Source organism: Tachyglossus aculeatus, chromosome X1 (assembly GCF_015852505.1).
Source record: "Tachyglossus aculeatus isolate mTacAcu1 chromosome X1, mTacAcu1.pri, whole genome shotgun sequence".
Classification (NCBI taxonomy): domain Eukaryota; kingdom Metazoa; phylum Chordata; class Mammalia; order Monotremata; family Tachyglossidae; genus Tachyglossus; species Tachyglossus aculeatus.
This window is the reverse complement of record NC_052101.1, coordinates 97,316,857-97,338,746: the sequence shown is the minus strand read 5'-3', so window position 1 is coordinate 97,338,746 and position 21,890 is coordinate 97,316,857. Positions and strand designations below refer to the sequence as shown.

At 44.3% G+C, this 21,890-nt stretch overlaps 1 protein-coding gene across 5 annotated transcripts in view; it reads right to left on the bottom strand.

The window, feature by feature from the left end:
* Positions 1-21,890, bottom strand: part of SRGAP3 (SLIT-ROBO Rho GTPase activating protein 3) — a 319,900-nt gene that overhangs the window by 15,599 nt on the left and 282,411 nt on the right. For 3 of the 5 annotated variants that reach the window (XM_038771992.1, XM_038771993.1, XM_038771995.1), the window contains 5 exons: positions 17,942-17,972; positions 16,625-16,685; positions 15,234-15,311; positions 3,653-3,787; positions 578-683 (listed from right to left, as the gene is read on the bottom strand). In XM_038771992.1, coding sequence (XP_038627920.1) covers positions 578-683; positions 3,653-3,787; positions 15,234-15,311; positions 16,625-16,685; positions 17,942-17,972 — 411 coding nt within the window. Of the gene's footprint in view, positions 1-577; positions 684-3,652; positions 3,788-15,233; positions 15,312-16,624; positions 16,686-17,941; positions 17,973-21,044; positions 21,148-21,890 lie in introns of all 5 variants that reach the window. The other 2 variants (XM_038771994.1, XM_038771996.1) reach the window with 2 other exon arrangements.

Sequence of the window (21,890 nt, the reverse complement as noted above, 5' to 3'; positions counted from 1 at the left end):
CAGAACCCCCTCTGCTGGGGTTGGGGAGGCTGCTCCGATCGGTTCAGTCTCCTCCACTCAAGAGGGCAAGGGTGTGATTGGAGCCTCCTACTCCTAGTGAGAGGCAGTAGTGGGTTATTCCACATCTGGTGAATTGTGGACCTAGATTGTTCTGACTGTTGCCGCAGGTGGGTCGATTTTGATGTTTCATGACTGGAATTGGTCTGATTCACTTTTTGGATGCTTAATTTTGGACAATTTGTCGCTCCTCCCTTTCTTCCCATCTCTGCAGATCCCCACAGAGGAGAATCAGGGAGCAGGCTCCTGGAAGGGGCGGAGCACCTCTCGATGCTTCTGCAGCCCCAGGGGGCACAAACCCCCCTGCAGCCACTGCCTGATGTGGCCAAATGCTCTAGACTCTTGCCATCCGGCTCTTCCCACTCCCGAGGTGCTGCAAGGAGGGAGCAGATAAGAAAGTTTTAACACCACCACCAGAGTCAGACAGCACATCTGTCTCGGTGCAAGAATGGATGGGGCCGAACCAGCGCAGCCTCTGCTGCTCTCTCTGCTCCTATAAGAAACGGGCAAACCAACTCACTGGTTGAGGAAAGCGAAGAGGTATCTCATGACCACGATGACAACACGAGGAAGAGTAATGATGATCTGCTGGATCTGGTGGACTCTTTCTGCTGGGTTCTCCATTTCTGTAACACAAAGATACCCAGGATCCTTGAATGATTAGATGGTGGACCCTCAACATCACAGTGGAGCCATTTTTGAGTTTTGTTTGGTTTTTACTTCGTGTCACTCTACCACCTGCTTCTAGCCAAGTCAGAGAGCAGAAAAGTCCATCACCAAACACAGCGTCCCGAAGGCGGTGTACAGGCAACGTAAACTTCAACAAGAAGTAGTAAGGGCGAGAGATCGCAGATGAGAAGGTATTTTCTCAGTCTCCATTTTTTCAGATTGTGAAAGAAGTTTCCTAGATACCTAAATTTCAATTACGATCAAAATGTGATTGCTTTCTAGAGGGACAATTTCTTTGAGATAACAATTCTATGGAATGGGGGATAAGGAGTATTCTCTCTCATCATTTGAACTCTACTTCCATGTACAATTCACCAACTGTTGAGTTCACTTTTTCTCCTTCCCCACAGCCCAGTGAAAGTGAAACCCTCAGAATCAGGATGACTTGCACTGACTGGCATCCAAACAATGCCTACAGAGACATATTTTCAAGCATAGAGATTCCCTAGTCTGAAATGAGTTTGAGTTCTATATGCCATATGTTACTGCTGAAGAAAAGTGTAAAACCATTGGTCAAAATGGCCCAATTTCCTAAAAATCCAGGAGAGAAAAGTCAGAGAGCAACCAACCTATATCCACCCAAACTCAACAAACTCACTCTGTCTGCTTCAAATGGCCAAGCCCATATTAAGGAAATAGTTAATTCCAGTTTCTTAAAAGTGTGTCAAATAAATACACTTCCACTCCAACCACCCCTTTGGTGGAGGCATCAGACATGTCTTACAAATGCTAATGAATATCTCACTTTTTTGGCTCGTGGTGGATCATCTGGGCAATCTTTGGGCACTCGGGTCACAGAAAGTAGTAAACCCAGTGATTTCAGGAACCACAGATGCAAGTTAATGAGTGAGTTAGTAGAGAACCAGTTTAGAATGAGCTCATATGGCTTCCAAGCTGGAGGCTTGCAGGAGGCAAATGGCAGAACCCAGAGGTGGGCCTGCCTGGCTGCTATCCCTGTCACAGGAGGGCTGGATCTCCACCCCTGCCAGCAGAGTTCCTCACCCTAAAGGAAAATGTCACGTTTCTGGACTCGATGAAAGATTTGGGCATTTTGTAAATATGAAATGCAGAGTTAACAATGATGTCTTTAGAAAGACCATGTAATCGGCTTCTAATTTTTACATCAGCAGACTGTCCTCCCCATGTCTCTCCATCCTCTTTTATGGAGTCAAGAAAGATGATTTTCCAATCACAACAAAATGCAGTCAGGTTGAATACAGTTAGCTTAGGGAACAGGGTTTTTTTTTACAGCCTTCACTGTGTCATGTTCCTCTGCAACCCTGCAACCTATAGTACAGTGCTCAGCACACCAGTGAGCACTCAATCATTACTGTTGACAGATCGACTGCCTCACTGATTACTGAACAGAGATCAATTAAGCCAGTTTAGTTAATTGAGAATCTCAAACCTTGGCCCAAGTCCTGAATGCCACCACTTTTAAAGCATGCCAAACTGGAGCAACTGGAGTTTCTCTGATTTCTCGTTGGTGGCGCATCCAGGCTTCTTCATGGACCAGCCAAGTTAATGAGGCCGGCTATTCTTGGAGCACTTCTGGCCCAAATGGAAGCCAGGAAATGTTGGTAAATTCTTTGGGCAACCTGTTTTAAGGAATTCTTGCAGCTCTTTGGCAGAGTCCAGTGCTTGAATAGCTCCAGGGAGGTCAGAACTAGTCCTGGGAAGGTGTGAAAATGGCTCCGCATTGCCACTTTCTTTTCTTTTGGAGAGTACCATTCACATGGCAGGCAACTCACATCCTCAATGACCGTTTGAAGAGCACTGGAGCCTCTCACCCTCTCCTTTTTAGCTTGAAAGGGCTGGGCAATAGGAGTGTTGAGGACATTTAGGGGGGTGGGGGGAGGTTGGGGAGGGCAGGGAGGAGGAAGTGTCAAGAGAAACAGTTGAGAGACCCAAAGTGGAGAACACTACAGGAACACTTCCAGGGGCATTAAAAGTTCACAGAACTGTAGAGCTGGATGGGAGATCTTCTAGCCCAGCACCGCCTCCAGCCAGGTGAATAAGTAAAACCATCCTAGGTGGGCAGAGACTCCACCACCTCCCTGAGCAGCCCATTTCAGCGTTTTATCATCCCGATGGTCGAGAAGTTCTTCCTCCTGTCCAACCGAAATCTCGTCTGCTTGAATTTAAGCCCATTTCCTCTTGTTCAGTCCTCAGTGGGGTAGATGCAGAACAATGGTCAGCACTCTACCCATAAAAATGTTCACATTCTCCAAGACAGTTATTAGGCTATACTGGTTCCAGCACTCATACCAGGACCCTAATACTGCTCTACTCCTTACTGGATTTGCTATGTATAACATGTATAAAATATATATATATATATATATATATATATATATATATATAAATTAATTGAAAAAAGACCTGTCATCAGGGCAATATCCAAGTTCCCCATTCCTGCAATTTCCTTATTTTTTGGACGATTGTGCTTTGAAATGTTCTCTCCCCACCTCCACAACATGCCCCTCTCATTTCCTGAGAAGGTTAAATCCCAATCATCTGTGATCCTTTCCTTAATACTGTCTCAATGTTCCTCTCCTCAAATCACTTTACCCTGTGGGTTAGAATCCACTTTCATCTGCTCCTTTAAATCAGCCCCCCGCAAATGTCGCCAACATACTCCAGGAACTTATTTCATTATCGGTGACTGGATGGATGGTTTTGCCATCAGATGACTGGGTAGTCCTGGACCTTGGCCACATCTGTGTCCTCTTTGCTCATCATCAACAGTCTTGACTGAGGGCCTACTTTGTGCAGTGCTCTGTACTAGATTCAGAGGCTGTAAAAAACAAATCTTTCCAGGAGTTTCTGTTCATTTCCCCCTTTCCATTCACCCATCGGTACTTACTAATCGTAGATATCAAATCTTGAAACCTTTCCTTAGGAAAGAGTGGGTTTTCCAAGCCTCGGAAATACAGCTTTAAGACTCCAGCCACTGAATTAATATCTCGTTCACTCTGATCATCAGCAAGGGGGTCTTCACCTGCAGGCACAAAGGAGATGAAGATACCATGTGATAAAGTATCATTTACTGGAATGTGTTTACCAACTCTATTGTACTGTACCCTCCCAAACGCTTAGTACAGTGCTCTGTACTAGATACGATTGATTGATTGATTCATTGTAGACTGAAAGCCAGCCTATGGAGACATAGCCTTCCACATTGCTTCCTCAGTATGGCCCAATGTATCAGGCGATTGATTACTTTATACATCGTGTTATGAGAAGAATGCTTATCCTATAGTAACAGAGGGAGGTGGGTTATTATTTCAATGGGAAGTAAAAGGATTGCCTGAAGGGTAAGGAGGCAACCTAGCTTAGTGGGAAGAGCATGGGACAGAAAGAGAAGATGCAGATTCTACTCCTAGCTCTGCAACTGGCCTGCTGTGTGACCTTGAGCAAGCCACTTAACCCCTCTGTGTGCCAGCTTCCTCATCTGTAAAATGGGAATTATACACCTGGTCTCCCTCCCTCTTAGACTGAGAGCCCCATGAGGGGAAGGGACTGTGTCCCGTCTCATCATCCTGCACCTACCCCAGGGGTTAGCACTTAACACATCCCATTAGTATCATCATTATTATTATAGCAAGTACTTCATACACGCAACAGCAATAATTTTTTTAAAACCCATTGATACTATATTGTCTTGAATCAGTCAATGGGAGATAGCAATTATTTCAAAATTGCTGCAGATGTCACTTGGACAATTTGAGAATTTCCAGGCAAGAGTTTTGTGGGTGAGATGAAGAGGTGGAGAAGGTTCCCCTAAAGATAAAGTACTTAGAGTGGAAAGATCATGATCCAAGCTAACTGGGCTGCAGACTAACTCAGATAGTCAAAATTTGGATAACAAAACAGAATGGGGCTTGGGGATAGTGCTAATTATCTGACAGCCTTGGTTCTATATGTTGCCGCCTTGTACTTCCCAAGCGCTTAGTACAGTGCTCTGCACACAGCAAGCGCTCAATAAATATGATAGAATGAATGAATGAATGTTAAAAGCCTGACAGGTTTGGATAATCAACTTTCTAAAGTATTCAATTATAAATGATTTCTTAGTGTTGCTTCCCCCTACCTGTAATTTATTCTAGTGTCTATCTCCCCTACTACACTGTAAGCTCTTTGAGGACAGGAATTGTGTCTACCAACTCTACTGAATTGCACTCTCCCAAGCACTTAGTATAGTACAGAGCACTGCACCCAGTAAAATGCTCAATAAATACCACTGGTTGACTGATTCACTCCTTTACTGACTCCAGTCACCTTCTGGCAACTGAATTTCTGTGTGGCAGTCATGTTTTATACTTTGTCTCTGCAAAATATGTTCCCTTGGTGCAAAGCGAATGGATCTTTCCCCAAACATTAGATTAGGAAGATTATTACCAGGTTAGCACTACTAACTAGATTTACCAGGTCTTTTTCACTATAGGTTGCTTTCATTTTAAGACCAACTCACTACCACCTCTCCCATCAGGGGATCCATCCACAAGTAGCAGAGTAAATATAATCTGTTACCCGCAACTCATTTTCTCTTTGCCTTTACAAGAAGCAAATACGGCAAATCTCTAGACGAAGCAGTGTGGTCTAGTGGAAGGACACTGCTGGGTCCATAGTTAGCATTTAATAAATTCTGTCATCATTTACTATTTTTCAGAGCATGGGTCTGGGATTCAGAAGACCAGGGTTTTAGTCCCAATCTGCCATTAACCTGCTGTGTCATTTCAACTAAGTTTTAGTTTCTACTCTGTAAAATGGGGATAATAATACTGCCTCTCCCTAACTCACAAGGATGTTGTGCGTACAAAATGAGATAATTGCTGGGAAGTGCTTTGGAAAAATAAACGCGTTGTACAAAACTCAAAGTAACATTGCTATTGCAAGTATAAGTGCCTTCAAAAAAGAAACAGCTCCACAAACAGATGGGATAACAACCGTATTTTTCAATCCAGATTTTCCACCCAGTGACGGGAACTCTTCATAATTTTCTTAATGTTCTATTAAAAAATAATGCCTAGAAGCACAAGGACTCTGAAGAGATGCCTTAAAAAGTACTTTGAGAACTGAAATCTACCACTGAAGGCTGTTACCACTTCGGAAGTGGATTATAAAATACCAGCATGAATTTCCCTGGGGAGGTTTTGGGCAGTAGGGTTCATGAACCTCAAGCAAGCAGGGAGAAGGAAGTGATGGCATGAGATCTGCACTAACTGTAGAATGTTGGAAAGGTGGCTACTGCAGAAGAGGTGCTCACTGTGGCTGTTGGACTCTGGGCCATGAGGAGCCCCAACTTCTGCTCCTCTAGCCACAGTACTCATTGCTTTTGTTTCCTTGGGTTTGTTAACTTTGTCTATTTGTCACATTGTTTTAGTGTCTTTATTGTTTCATCTCTCCTTAGGTGTCTGTTGCTGTTTCCTCTCTCCTCCCCCACCCCCGCCCAACTTTTGTTTTAGATTGAGAGCCCCTTGAAGGTTTGAAGGCCAGGGACCGTGTCTAATTCCTACCCAGGTACTCTTTCTCAGCACCTACATCAGTGCTTGGGTCACAGGAAGAACTTAATAAATACTATCACTACTAGATTCTTGGAGACACTAAAAGGGCAGTATTATTATTATTAAGTGCCATCAAGTCGTTTCCAATTCATAGTGACTCCATGGATCTATTTTCTCCAGAACATCCTGTCCTCTGCCATAATCCGCAACCTTGCTAACAGTTCTTCCGTTATCGTTATTATGGTCCCTATCCATCTAGCTGCTGGTCTGCCTCCTCCCCGTTTTCCCTGGACTTTTCTTAGTATTAGTGTCTTCTCCAGAGAATCAGTCCTCCTGATTATATGTCCAAAATATGTTAATCTAAGTCTAGCTATTTGGCCTTCCAAAGACCACTTTGGTTTAATTTGCTCTAAATACATGTTTGTTTTTTGGGTAGTCCATGGTATTCACAAAAGTCTTCTCAACACCACATTTCAAAAGAATCGATGTTCTTTCTATCCTGAAAAGGGCAGTAGACCATGTTAATGGAGTTGCTTTTTTCAGTCCCACCCAGGCAAGTTTTTGATAGAGCAAGGCACGTTATGCCTTTTCATTTTTTAATGTTTCCAATGTATTTGTGTTTCTGGAATTCATTAACAAAAGAGAATACTGAATACAACAGAACTAGCATCCCAATGCAAAATGGCTGGAGAGGAAAAAAAAGAACAGGAAATGAAATAGATAAAGGATCCCTTCAGTGTGTCAGGAATAAATCTCTCAGGGAGAAGAGTTGCAGCTGAGTTGGCATCTAATACAGGATCAAAATGGAAGCAAAGTTCACTGACTCTGTCCTCTCCTGGTTCTCCTCATCTCTCTAGCCATTCATTCTCAGTCTCCTTTGCAGGCTCCTCCTCCCCCTCCTAGTCCCTAACTGCAGGGGTTCCCCAAGGGTCAGTTCTTAGTCCCCTTTTCTTCTCCATCTATACTCACTCTCGTGTTGAACTCATATGCTCCCATGGCTTCAACTAACATCCCTATGCAGATGATACCCAAATCTACATCTCCTCTCCTGTTCTCTCTCCCTCCCTCCAGGCTCGCATCTCCTTCTGCCTTCAGGACATTTCCACCTGGATGTCCTCCCGCCACCTTAAACTCAACATGTCCAAGACTGAATCCTTATTTTCCCTCCCAAACCCTTTTCTCTCCCTGACCTTCTCATCACTATAGACGGCACTACCATCCTTCCCATTTTATAAGCCCGCAAGCTTGGTGTCATCCTTGACTCCGATCTCTTATTCACCCCACATATCCAATCAGTCACCAAAACCTGCCAGTCTCACCTTCATAACATCGCCAAGATCTGCCCTTTCCTCTCCATCCAAACTGCGACCATGTTAGTAAAATCACTCATCATATCCTGATTGGACTACTGCATCAGCATCCTTTCTGATCTCCCAACCTCCTGTCTCTCCCCACTTCAGCCCATACTTCACTCTGTTGCCCGGATTATCTTTCTAAAGAAACATTCTGGGCATGTCATTCCCCTCCTCAAAAATTTCCAGTAGTTGCCTATCAACCTCCATATCAAGCAAAAATTCCTCACTATTGGATTCAAAGCTCTTCATCACCTTGCCCCCTCCTACCTAACCTCCCTTCTCTCCTTCTATAGCCTAGCCCGTACACTCTGCTCCTCTGGTGCTATCCTCACTGTGCCTCGTTCTCACCTGTCCCGCTGTCGACCCCTGGCCCACATCCTAACACTGGCCTGGAATGCCCTCTCTCCTCACATCCACCAAACTAGCATACTTCCCCCTTTCAAAGCCCTACTGAAAGCTCATCTCCTCCAGGAGGCCTTCCCGAACTAAGCCCCCTTTTCCTCTGCTCCCCCTTCCCTCCCCATTGTCCCCACTTGCACCTTCTGCTCTACCCCCGTCCCGACCCCTCAACACTTGTGTTTATATATGTACACATTTATAATTCTATTTTATTAATGATGAGTATATATCTATAATTCTATTTATTTAGATTGATGCTATTGATGCCTGTTTACTTGTCTTAATGTCTGTCTCCCCCCTTGTAGACTGTTAGCCCATTGTGGGCAAGGATTGTCTCTGTTGCTGATCTGTACTTTCCAAGTGCTTAGTACAGTGCTCTGCATACAGTAAGCACTCAATAAAAACGACTGAATGAATGAATGAATGACTATTGTGCATTTGGATAGTGAGAATAAAGCTTGGCAGACATTTCAACAATAACTAATAATTATTTTCAAGTTATGGTCAGGGAGAGGGAGAAGGAGAGGAAGGGGGAGGGGGAAGGAGAGGGAGAGATAGAGATATTTGGTGTGTAAGCATGGTGAAAGATTAAATCTACACGCGCTGCCTAGAATTCCTCAACAACAACTCTCTCCTCGACCCCCTCCAGTCTGGCTTCCGTCCCCTTCATTCCACGGAAACTGCCCTCTCAAAGGTCACCAATGACCTCCTGCTTGCCAAATCCAACGGCTCATATTCTGTCCTAATCCTCCTCGACCTCTCAGCTGCCTTTGACACTGTGGACCACCCCCTTCTCCTCAACACGCTATCTGACCTTGGCTTCACAGACTCCGTCCTCTCCTGGTTCTCCTCTTATCTCTCCGGTCGTTCTTTCTCAGTCTCTTTTGCGGGCTCCTCCTCCCCCTCCCATCCTCTTACTGTGGGGGCTCCCCAAGGTTCAGTGCTTGGTCCCCTTCTGTTCTCAATCTACACTCACTCCCTTGGTGACCTCATTCGCTCCCACGGCTTCAACTATCATCTCTACGCTGATGACACCCAGATCTACATCTCTGCCCCTGCTCTCTCCCCCTCCCTCCAGGCTCGCATCTCCTCCTGCCTTCAGGACATCTCCATCTGGATGTCCGCCTGCCACCTAAAGCTCAACATGTCGAAGACTGAGCTCCTTGTCTTCCCTCCCAAACCTTGTCCTCTCCCTGACTTTCCCATCTCTGTTGACGGCACTACCATCCTTCCTGTCTCACAAGCCCGCAACCTTGGTGTCATCCTCGACTCCGCTCTCTCATTCACCCCTCACATCCAAGCCATCACCAAAACCTGCCGGTTTCAGCTCCGCAACATTGCCAAGATCCGCCCTTTCCTCTCCATCCAAACTGCTACCCTGCTCATTCAAGCTCTCATCCTATCCTGTCTGGACTACTGCACCAGCCTTCTCTCTGATCTCCCATCCTCGTGTCTCTCTCCACTTCAATCCATACTTCATGCTGCTGCCCGGATTATCTTTGTCCAGAAACGCTCTGAGCATATTACTCCCCTCCTCAAAAATCTCCAGTGGCTACCAATCAATCTGCGCATCAGGCAGAAACTCCTCACCCTGGGCTTCAAGGCTCTCCATCACCTCGCCCCCTCCTACCTCACCTCCCTTCTCTCCTTCTACTGCCCAGCCCGCACCCTCCGCTCCTCTGCCGCTAATCTCCTCACTGTACCTCGTTCTCGCCTGTCCCGCCGTCGACCCCCGGCCCACGTCATCCCCCGGGCCTGGAATGCCCTCCCTCTGCCCATCCGCCAAGCTAGCTCTCTTCCCCCTTTCAAGGCCCTACTGAGGGCTCACCTCCTCCAGGAGGCCTTCCCAGACTGAGCCCCTTCCTTCCTCTCCCCCTCGTCCCCCTCTCCATCCCCCCATCTTACCTCCTTCCCTTCCCCACAGCACCTGTATATATGTATATATGGTTGTACATATTTATTACTCTATTTATTTATTTATTTATTTATTTTACTTGTACATTTCTATCCTATTTATTTAATTTTGTTGGTATGTTTGGTTCTGTTCTCTGTCTCCCCCTTTTAGACTGTGAGCCCACTGTTGGGTAGGGACTGTCTCTATGTGTTGCCAATTTGTACTTCCCAAGCGCTTAGTACAGTGCTCTGCACATAGTAAGCGCTCAATAAATATGATTGATTGATTGATTGATTGATTAAAGTGGAAAGCTAAAATAAAATACAAACAAGAGATCTCAGCTACAACAGATTTGGAAATTTGATCCCACCCTACTCGTATTCCTTTGTGGTAGTAATCTTTTGTACCTTTGGTCATTGATCAAAGTGTGTGGTGGGTCTGGATGAATCTTTTTTAAAAGGGACAATACCGCAACCCTTGCAAAAAGCCACCTGACACATAGGAAAATAAGCAAAGGGGAGTGAGGGCAGTGTGGCCAAGTAGGAAGAGCAAAGTTATTATTATTAATACTACTACTAATAATAATGATGGTATTTGTTAAGCACTTACTATGTCAGGTTGGACACAGTCCCTGTCCCACATGGGGCTCACAGTCTTAATCCCGACTTTACAGATGAGGGATCTTAGGCACAAAGAAGTGAAGTGACTTGCCCAAGGTCACACAGCAGACAAGTGGTGGAACCGGGATTAGAACCCATTACCTTCTAACTCCCAAGCCTGTGCTCTACCCACTATGCCATGCTGCTTCTCAGTTGTGGACACGGAACGTGTCTGCCAACTCTGTCACACTGTACTCTTCCAAGAGCTTAGTTCAGTGCTATGCACATAATAAGCACTCAATAAATACTACTGATTGACTTGGAGTCAGGAGACCTGGGTTCTAATCCTGGCTCTGCCATTAGCTTGCGGAGTAACCTTGGGCAAGTCAATTAACCTCTCTGTTTCAGTATCCTCATCTGTAAAATGGGGCTAAAATACCTGTTCTCTATCCAGTTTAGGTTGTAAGCCCCATATGGAGCAGAGATTCTGTCTGATCAGACTGCACCATATTTACCCCAGCACTTAGTATAGTGCTTGGCACATATATAAGTGTTTAACTAATATCACAGTTATTGCAGGATAGACAACCTGGGATAGGAATTGGTTTTCATTTTAAGAAGATGGTAAGCATTTTAGGGAAGCAGCATGGCCTAGTGGCAAGAGCACAGGCTTGGGAGTCAGAGGTTGTGGGTTCTAATCCCAGTTCCACCACTTGTCTGCTGTGTGACCTTGGGCAAATCACTTAACTTCTCTGTGCCTCAGTTCCCTCATCTGTAAAGTGGGGATTAAGAGTGTGAGCCTCATGTGGAACAGGGACTGTTTCCAACCTGATTACCTTGTACCTACCCCAGTGCTTAGAACAGTGCTTGGCACATAGTGAGCACTTAACAAATACCATTATTATTATTATTATTATTATTATGATTATTATTAAGATGGCACAAGAACGTCTATTCCCAACTTCTTTATCTCAAAGAATGATAAGAAGGGGCTTTTCCACCACAGAGGGGAAAGAGTTGGGACAAGTAAGGGAAATGGATAGAAAATGGAGCTGGAAAGGGCGTATGCATGAGGAAGCTTGGAGAGTAGAATTCAAACCTGTAAAATATACAAAAATATGCTCTGGGAAAAATTTGTCACATGCTAGAGAATGTGGGATGTGAGGAGTGGGTGGCTAAAAAAGATTCCGGAGAAGTGTTCAAACTGTAGAGTTGTCAAGGAGATGGAGCCAGATACTGTGGATAACCTGTCATGGGAAACTAATACTAAGATAGAAGCTGAAGCAAAGAGGAGAGAAATAATGATCACACCCCAGAATGCTGTTTAAGGGAAATGAGACAAGCAGAAGCACATTACTTGGTGAATTCACAGGAGGAATCAGCTTTGGCAAAGAAAAAAAAATGCAATTGACTTGAGAATGGGACCAATAAAGAGTTCATCATCAAAGAAAGATTGGTGGATTAATTTTAACAGAAATGTCAGGAGCAGAGTTTTGGAGAGGAAGAAATGGAACTAATCTTGGGTCAGCATTGAGAGTGGAGTGTAAATACCACAGCAATTGGTGGAATATTCAGAGAAGCAAACTTGGAAGTAGGATGAGACACACAAGATTTATCTGACAAAGGCTCAAATGGCTCTTAGTATAAGGCAAGTCATAGGATTCATTCATTCATTCAATCGTATTTATTGAGCGCTTACTGTGTGCAGAGCACTGTACTAAGCGCCTGGGAAGTGGAAGTTGGCAACATATAGAGACGGTCCCTACCCAACAGCAGGTTCACAGTCTAGAAGGGGGAGACAGACAACAAAACAAAACATAATAACAAAATAAAATAAATAGAATATGTATGAACAGAAATGGGTATGAAAAATGACTTACAGAGTTATACAGTCTTGGGGGTTGGTGGAGGGAGGCAGTGTGGCCTAATGGAAAGGGTATGGGACAGAGACAAGAGACCCAGGTTCTAATCTCACTGTTGCTGGCCTGCTGTGTGACCTTGGGCAAATCACAATCTCTCTGTGCTTCAGTTTCCTCATCTTTAAGATGGGGATAAAATACCAAAAATACCACCTCTTCCTACCTTTCAGATTTTGAACCCCATGTGGGACAGGCACTATTTCTGAACTGATTTTCTTGTCTCTACTCTGGCACTTAGCAAAGTGCATGGCAGACATTAAGCACTTAAATGCCTTTACTAACTGACCATATTTCATTCTGGGTTGAGAATAAAGTGATTTGACTGTGAGATTTTTTCTGGTTTGGGTAAACTTGCAAATTTGCTGAAGTTAATGTATTCATTTCTAAAAATCTGTACAGATGACTGAGAGAGTGCTGGTACACTGTTTTGAGCTTCTGGAAGACAAATTGCTAGAGGTGTTAGGTAAATTCTGTAGCAGCCTTTAGTCTTTAACAGAATAGGTTCCAGCTGACTCCTTACCAAGGACCAAGTCCCTTTCACAGCCTCCCAAAATATATCAGATTTCAGATCCTGTAATCTCTCTCCTCTCCCCCTCCCTCAATTATATCTTCTATATACCAGGCATGAAAAACAGCACCAGTCCATGTGCACACAGCCCAGAAATCCAAGCAGTAGTCTTAAAATAACTGCATCTCCTTTCAATTTTCTTTTAGTTTAATCTTCACATGATGATAGACTGTTACATTATGAGCCCCCTGAGGGACAGGGACAGTGTCTAATTCCCAACTGTGTATTCTCTCCCAGTGCTTAGTACAGAGCTCTGCACCCAATAAGCACTTAATAAATAATATCACTATTAAATATTGCTTCTACAGGAATTTGTGTCAGGAAAGCTCATCATATTTATAACAGGCAGCCTTGCATCTTCTTAGGCTGGTTCAATGGAACTCAAACTTTTGAATCTTCAGATCATGGGTTCCTCAAACCTGCCCATGTCCTCCCCTCCAGGTTTCCCCCACCCCCCCACACCAAAGAAAGGGTTCACCAGGCTGCTTAGAAATGGAATGAGATGCAATAATATCTTTCCTTAATTTCACCCAGGAGAGTTTAGTAGAGGGGAAAATAGGCAAGGAATAGAGTGACAGAAAATGAAGAGATGAAAAATGAAGAGGGGGGTTAAGAGTAGATTCAGGAGTTTCTGTTACTCTCTAGGACAGGTAAATTCAATCATTTTTAGAAATTATACCCCTGAGGACTCAGGGCTCCTCTGAACTATGGGAGCAGCAGCATGGTCTAGTGGATAGAATATGGACCTGGGAGTAAGAGGACCTGGGTTCTAATCCCCACTCTGCCACCTGCCTGCTGGGTGACCTTGGGCAAAATACATAACTTCCCTGAGCCTCAGTTTCCTCACTTGCAAAATGGGGACTAAATTCTTGTTCTCCCATCCTCTTAGACTGTGTGCCTGATGTGGGACAGGAGCTGTGGCAGACCTGATTATCTTGTATCTACCCCAGCACTTAATACACTGCTTAACACATAGTATGCATTTAAGAAATATCACAGATAATTACATATTCTTCTTCACATTCAGCAACCAACTAAGCACAGAGGAATATTCACTGGAGCTGGAGCTAAGCCATCTCCTCCAGGAGGTCTTCCCTGATTAATCTCTCATCTTCCCACCCTATTTCTCTCCTTACTGCCACTGCAGCATTACATAAGCCCTTAGCTACTCACCTCCTCCCCCTCCTTTGAAGCACTTACATACATATCTTTAAACCCTGTTCCTTCCCTCTCTAACTGTATTCAATTTGAGTGCCTGTCTCCCCTGCTACACTGTAAGCTCTTTGCGAACAGGGATCATATCTGCTAATTCTATGGTTCTCTCCCAATACTCAGTACAGTGCTCTGTATGGAATAAGCGCTCAATAAATACCTAACTATTGATTGACTGATTGAATACAGTAGCTGCAGCCTGAGCATGTGAGGAGACACACTGTTCCCACTGATGTCACCAACAACCCAGAGTTCAGGTTTTGGGCTACGGAACAACATTTCTGGGACAGGCACAGATTCTGGGGAGCTGGTAGTGTCCACAGTTCTTGCTTCATCAGGAAGCCCAGCAAGAGGCAGCTCAGCAGTCTCAGGAGCTGGAGCAGCTAATTCCGCTGCCACAGCAGCCATATCTGCTACAGTCCTTTGGAGTACTCAGGGGTATCTGTATCCCCAGTGGAAAACCTCTGCTATAGAAGATCCCAAGGGCCAAGTTTGGGAAACACTGGTCTAGAGATAAGAGGAGCTGTGGAAGGAGGAGAAGATGATCGAGAGGAGGAAGGGGAGGTATCAGGAAACATGGCCTGTTGTTGGGTAGGGATTGTCTGTACTTGTTGCCAAATTGTACTTTCCAAGAGCTTAGTACAGTGCTCTGCAAACAGTAAGCACTCAATAAATATGATTGAATGAATGAATGAATATGGGTAGAGCCAACAAAAGTTTGGTTGTTTACCTGACCCTTGTCTATCCAGATTTCCTGGTTTGGGTTCTTGCATTTTTTTTTTTTAACTGCAGGGTCTCCTAAGAGCTATTGAAGCTTTCCAAAATTAATCCCTCTTTTCCAAAATATATAAAATCCCAGCACCACTCCTTTCACTGTCACACGGCTTCCACAATACTGAAATTCAGTCTGGGGGATAAACATCTGCAACTCTTCCCAATTTCAACAGGACAATATCAGGAGTAAAACTTGTTAGGCAATAGAATATTGCCTTACCTCTCTCAAAGGAATTTTTGATGTCATTGACTTCAACCTGAGATCCAGGAACTCTAAAAATACCCTGCTGCTGGAGACCTGGGAAAATGAAAAGAAAAGGAAACCATTTGACATTTCCGATTTTGATTATGATTCCCTTCCCACTCCCTCCACTGCACTAGAACTGTTAACAAAAAAGTTATGGCAGGTTAATAACCTTCAGATTTGGAGAGAAACGGGCAAAGGAGAGCATCTTTCTAGGGACAAAGGAGATCACCTTTCCAAAGCCAAAGGAGATAGGTGCGAAATAGGTGCAATACAACACAGTTTCAATAGGAAGATAGTAAATGGGAATGCAGCTAAAAGGGGCATTCTTTTCAGCAAATCCAAATCCACTGCTTCCATAATCATCTGCTCCTGGGATCCCCCCACCTGCCAACTTCAATGGGAATTTTCCAAGCATAGGATCTGATAGGAGAGTTTAAATTCTATCTCCCTTGTCATTCTGCATATTCTATGCACTTGGATCTGTACCTTTGGACACTTCTTAGTCACTATTTATTGAGAGCTTACTCTTTGCAGAACATTGCACTAAGTGCTTGGGAGCGCACAATGCAACAGCGTTGGTGAACATGTTCCCTGCCCACAGCAAGCTTTCTGTGTATATATCCGTAATTTATTTTTCTTAATATCTGTCTCCCCTTCTAGATTGTAAGCTCCCTGTGGACATGGAACATTTCTACCAACTCTGTTGTCTTGTACTCTCCCAAGCACTTAGTACAGTGCTCTGCATATAGTAAGTGCTCAATAAATACTATTGATTGATTGAAGATTGAAAGATACTTGAGAGCAAGGAAAGGTGATTTTTACTTACACTGTACTTTCCCAAATGCTTAGTTCAGTGCTCTGCACACAACAGGCACTCAATAAATACTACTTATTATAGGGCTGATTTTTCCAAGAATCAAAAAGAGGAAATGATAAAGCAATACCAGCGATCTTTCCTGTGCACTTGCACACACATGCACACATTCCTTCCAGAAAAAATTTAGGACTTTTTAAAAAGGAATTTTAAATACTTGAACATGCAAGAAATTGAAGGGAAATACATTTTTTAATGTTTTTCTTTACTAGTTCCAAGTAGCTGCAAAAATTCCCAGATCACTGAAAATATCTTTCTGAATGAAGAGGATCCAGGAGACTTGGACATTTTCAAAGTTGATTAGAAGTGTGCCATTTCTGCTCTCCAAATGGTTCACAAGGGGACAGGGAGAGGGGAAGAGGGAGAGCAAGGAGGAAGAAGGGACATGTTTCCAATTCACTGTCCCATATTGTGGGGAATGATCATTTTTCTCTTGAAAAACAGACCTCAGTTTATCTGAACAGAAAGGTGAAAATGTCCTTTAGCTTACCGTATAAATTGATGTAGCGAATGCAGCTTTCAACCACAAGTGGAATAGCCTGCCCTGAATCCTTGAAAAAGAATTAAGAGCTTATTGGTTCACTCCCCATACATTTGAATACCATTTCAAATACATAGTCCAAACTCCAGTCTGAAGATCCGTACCCCCAAATTAGTAAGAAAATAAGCAAGGCAAGGAACTGCTAAAACTTAGTCTTCCAGGGTCAAAAACAATTAGAAACGGTCAATTATTCATGAAAAAGACATGCCTAATGCATATGAAATGCTCTTTGTTTCAATTCTGAAACAGTTTCTGAAAGGAGAATACAAGCCAGCCTGGCTGGGGTTGGGAAAATGGCCTGCAGCCCCATTTTATCACCTGCAGGCCTCTGCGAACTCAAGCTTCCCCAGCTCTAAGCTGGGTTGGGCAACCCTGGCTTCCATAACCACAGAGTGGGGAACTGGTATACTCTCCAGGGGCAGAGAACAGAGGGATTCTTGCTGCTTGGCAGGGTACAGGACTCCAAAACCCAACCTCTCTGAAGGTCAGTTCTTTGGGGGTGTTGGCCTGGGCTCTAGGCTATGAAGAAGGGAACAGATTCAAGTGGTGGAAGCCCTGTGTGTGTGTGTCAGGGTTTGTGGGGAGGGGGGGGTGTCTCCCACCTCCCATCAGGAATAATGTGCTGGGATTAAGCTCTCCTCCAAAGTAGATGCCTGAGCCATTCCCCTGGGGACCAGTGGGTCCCAGTCTAGCAATAACAATGGCTTGGGGCAAGAGGTGTTACAAGGGGACCCTTGTCTTATAATAAAAATAACTGGACTACAGCTATTTAATTATTCAGTTTAACTACCTCTCCACTGAACTAGGCCTCACGGGAGGCCAACCATTACAGGAGTATGTTGCCAACTTGTACTTCCCAAGCACTTAGTACAGTGCTCTGCACACAGTAAGCGCTCAATAAATACGATTGATGATGATGAGTCTGTGACAAAATTCTATGGTAAATGCAACTGCCAGGAGTGAATCTGAATGGGCCTTAAAACAAATAGAAATTAGTGGTCATATTTTGGAGCTAGTATATGAGAAAATGTGTTTGAAGTAGACTGTGTGTTTTATGACAGGGCCAGTATCAAAAAGAAATTTTGGCTTTTTTTTCCACATAAGAGCAATTTTCCCTCCATTTTCCAATGGATCCAGGGAAAAGGAGAAAGTTGACAGAGGGAATCATGGTTTGTGCTCTAGATCTCTATTTCAAGTCAGTGACACAGAGTTCTGACAGTTCTTCGGTTCAGCGTTTGAGGGAAAGAAGGCCCTTTTAGTAAATACCTGGTTCCTGGTTCGAGCATTTCTTCTTCCTCTGATAACAAAAAAAGCAGCAGAGCAGGAAAAAAGAAAAGATTATGCAAGAATAAGATCAGTTAGAGTAAGCATATCCTTCAGAGGCCATGAAAGCTCAAATGCAATGGCAGCTGAGAAAGATCCAATTCAGATCTGCAGACCAACAAGCATGTTCCAAATGCCTTCCCTGAGCCTCAGTGACTGAATGGAGTTCTCCAATGCCAATTCTGGAGTTTGCTCCTTTATTTGGCAATCTTATGGGATTGCACCTCTCTCTTGCCCAAGAAGCTCTTTAGCACAATGGATGGGTGGTATTCTAATAGTAAATTCCCCTTTCTACCTGTCTTCTTTAGGAAACAGGGCTATGAGCTCCTTAGTGCTTTCTAGTCAAGCAGATTATTAAAGGAACACCTTTGCTTTTTAATCACCTTCATCCTGGGATGGGTCAGGGCCTTCTGAGAGAATGGGGGAGCCAGATGGGGGAGGAGGGGGAGCAGATTTCTGTATGTTCAGCCCAGGCAGCTACAGCTTGGGTATGGAGGCTTTGAAAATAACGCAGAGAAGAGAGGGAGATTCGGAGACCATTGGAGGAATGAAAAATGCTGGGAGGACTAAAGAATGCCTAGAATACTAAGACCTAGAAGAACACCAGAATATCTAGATACAGCTCTGGTGTAAAATGCAATACCATCTGCACTGGACATTGCAACACTGGGTCTGTGTTTCTACACCCTTCCCCAAAAGGACTTCAATCACTACCAGCAGCTTGCAAAGGTGGCAGAATATCTTTAGGTTTGTGGGTTTCAGTTCTGGCCTAAATAGGCCCCCTGCTTGTCAATGACCAGCCAGCCCTAGTAATAAGATGTGTGACCTTAGTATTTATTCACTATATTCCTTGGAGTGGAATCATTTCTGACCTGCCACATAACACAGTGCAACATTCCCTTACTTCTCCTGAGGAAGTCCCTTGCTGCCTCAGACCAAAGTACCTTTGTACCGCCTTCTCCCCCACACCCCTCACCCCCTCTGCCCACTTGGCCCCATATCAGGATCCTGCTGTAGGACCAGAAACAGTCCAGCTTTAGCCATGGGGGACAGGCCACTGTTGGGTAGGGACTGTCTCTATATGTTGCCAACTTGTACTTCCCAAGCGCTTAGTACAGTGCTCTACACACAGTAAGTGCTCAATAAATACGATTGATGATGATGATGATGAGTGCAATTTATTGGAGCAGGGGCAGACACTAGAGATGGGGAAGGGATTTCACCTTATCAAGGATGCTCAAGGGAAGAGGGCAACTGCACTCAAAAATATTCATTGTAAATATACAAAGGGTCATGGTTCGTGGGTCGCCACACAAGTGAGCATGTGTAAGAGACAATTAAATTGATGGGAGGGGCTGGGATGTGGTTTGCCTGGGGTTGGGGAAGAAAGGGGGGGGGGAGGACAAGAGCAGAAATAAAAAAGGGAAAAAGGAGGAGCAAAACGGGTCTCGTGTGGAACATGGCCCCATCATCCCACATGGGTAATGCCCTAAAGCCTTTCCCCACCCAATCCAAGGACACTCCTCCACCACAATAAAGCTCAAGTTCTCAGATAAATTTCCATGCCCCAGGATGATTGGTCTCCTGAATGGCCATTTTGTTTTGGGATCTCCTCCTCAACCTAGGCTAGTCCGCCCACCCTGGAACATCCCCTCTGGAGGCCTCTCTGACCCACTGCCAAACACCCTGTCCCAGAAGAGCTCCTTCTACCCTGGAGCAGTTTCCTCATCCAGAGCCATCTGCTCCAAACTAGGACAACCCCATGACCCCAAGACACGCCCCAGGACCCGCAGGCTGCTGCCTGCAGACAGTCCTTAAGGCACTGAACTACCTTGGGTCTGCCATCTGCTTCTGAAAAACTCTTTCCCACCCCTGAGACACCACCATATTCTCCACTGCCCAGTGTGCGCACTCTAACCTTGGACCACCATCTGGCATAATCTCCTTCTTCACATCCTCCTGCCTCCTCTAGTGGTTGAGGGGAAATAGGAGGGGATGGGGGAGTGGTGCAGTCTTTGAAAGTCCACTCCACTTATTCCCCCACTAAACCACCTCTCTTAGTCCTCATTTTAAGTTCCTTAAATCCTTTCCAAAAGAAGTGCTCAACATAGCTTTTCCCACAGTTCAGAAGCCCCCATTGAGAAGTTGTTGATAACTCTTACTGGAAGCAGCTAGTTCTCCAGACATCTAAGTGTTCCATTTTCTGCAGATGATATCAGTCAACTGGATAGCATTCAGCACTCAAACTAATTGGCTATGCTGATGCTTTTTCCCCTTCAGTAATAGAGAGAATACCCACTCTCTTCCACTCCCCTATCTCCCCGCTGATGTTAGTGCCATCCATCTCTATTCTTACCATCAGGCTATATTAGAGACTCCCGAGTGGTGATTACCTCTCTTGCACCCAGAGAAGGAGAAAGGAGAAACTGGAATATATTTAGCTTCATGTAAAACTTTAAACCATCACCACCCTCTCTTAAAAATATGTATTAACATGTCTGGCAGGAAGACTAGCTATTTGGAAGAGAAACTAATAAATGTATCTCTTGCTTCCCTTTTTTGCTACCTTGACCATTTAAAACAAAAGACAATCATCTTCAGGGATTTTCTTTCAGTTTGATCTTCGGCAAATCTCTCTCTGACAGGCAAGTGTGATGCAAATTAAGCCCAGGGTGTTCACTTAATAGTGTTTTCTACAGCTCTGCCTGTTCAGATGTGACATAGCAGATGGCAATTAAACAGCTAAGGGGAGAGAATATTTCTGACCTCCATTTTCGTTCCACAAGGGTCATTCTTCTGCTATCCCTCCTAGAAGTGGGGAGGTACTTACAGTGAGCCCACTCTGAGAGATAAGAGCTGTGATTGAAAATCTTCACTGAGACCAAGAGCAGACTACAGCCGGTCTCCTGATATGCAGGTTATGGCAGATAGGATAGAATAGGCTCAGGGCAGGAAGCGAGTCAGCGGTTAGGAAAGGTTATCGCGAGAAAGACAGTGCCATTACATTCAGAGCATTTCACAGACTCTTACTGTACTCAGTAAGTACCTTAATGAACGTTTCCATACTGCCGTTAAAGAGTCTATGGTTATACACTGAGAGAGGCCTAGGTCTCCTCATTTTCTGTGGTTTAGGGGGAAGACATGGGGGCCTAGGGGAAAATGGAACAAAAGAAATCAACAAAACACCAACATAAATACACACCTGGGAAAGCTCTCACAACTCACGACCACAGGGGAAGGGGGGGGGGGGGGGGGCGGGGAAACACAAGCAGAAAAGAAGAATCTGGAATTTCAGCGCTTTAGTGTCTAATACTCTATCACTAGGTCTCTATTTTGGAAGATCTTAATTACCCACCAGGTTAAGCAGGTCTCAGGATAAAACTGTTAAAGAAAAACTCTCAGGTAACAGGAACACATCCTAATCATTTCCATTAGAAAAACAAGGCTTTTCAAAAGGTCTTCAATATGAGCATCAGAAAGTACAATTCAAAGTCAAAACAGCACCTACCAACCCAAGGAACTGACAAGATGGAGTAGGAATCAGGGTTTAGAGATTTAATTTGGAAATCTGAGAAAGCAAGTGGCTTTTAAAAGATGAGGGTTGATTTCCAATATTTTCACTTAAATTCAGCACAGAGCTCTCTCAAAGCCCCTGAGTTATTATTGATATGTATTCCTCTGCATAATGACTTTCATAAAAGGAGCTGAAAGCATTTTACCAACCATAGTTCATTAATCATGTATAGAGGAGGTATTTATTGTCCTCATTTGAAAGGGAGAAAGAGAGAGAGAGAGAGTGGGGTGAAACAGCTTGGCCAAGGTCTCACGGAAATCCAGTATCTGAGCCAGGACTTGGATCTAACATCTGATTTCCAGCTAACTACTCTCTCCC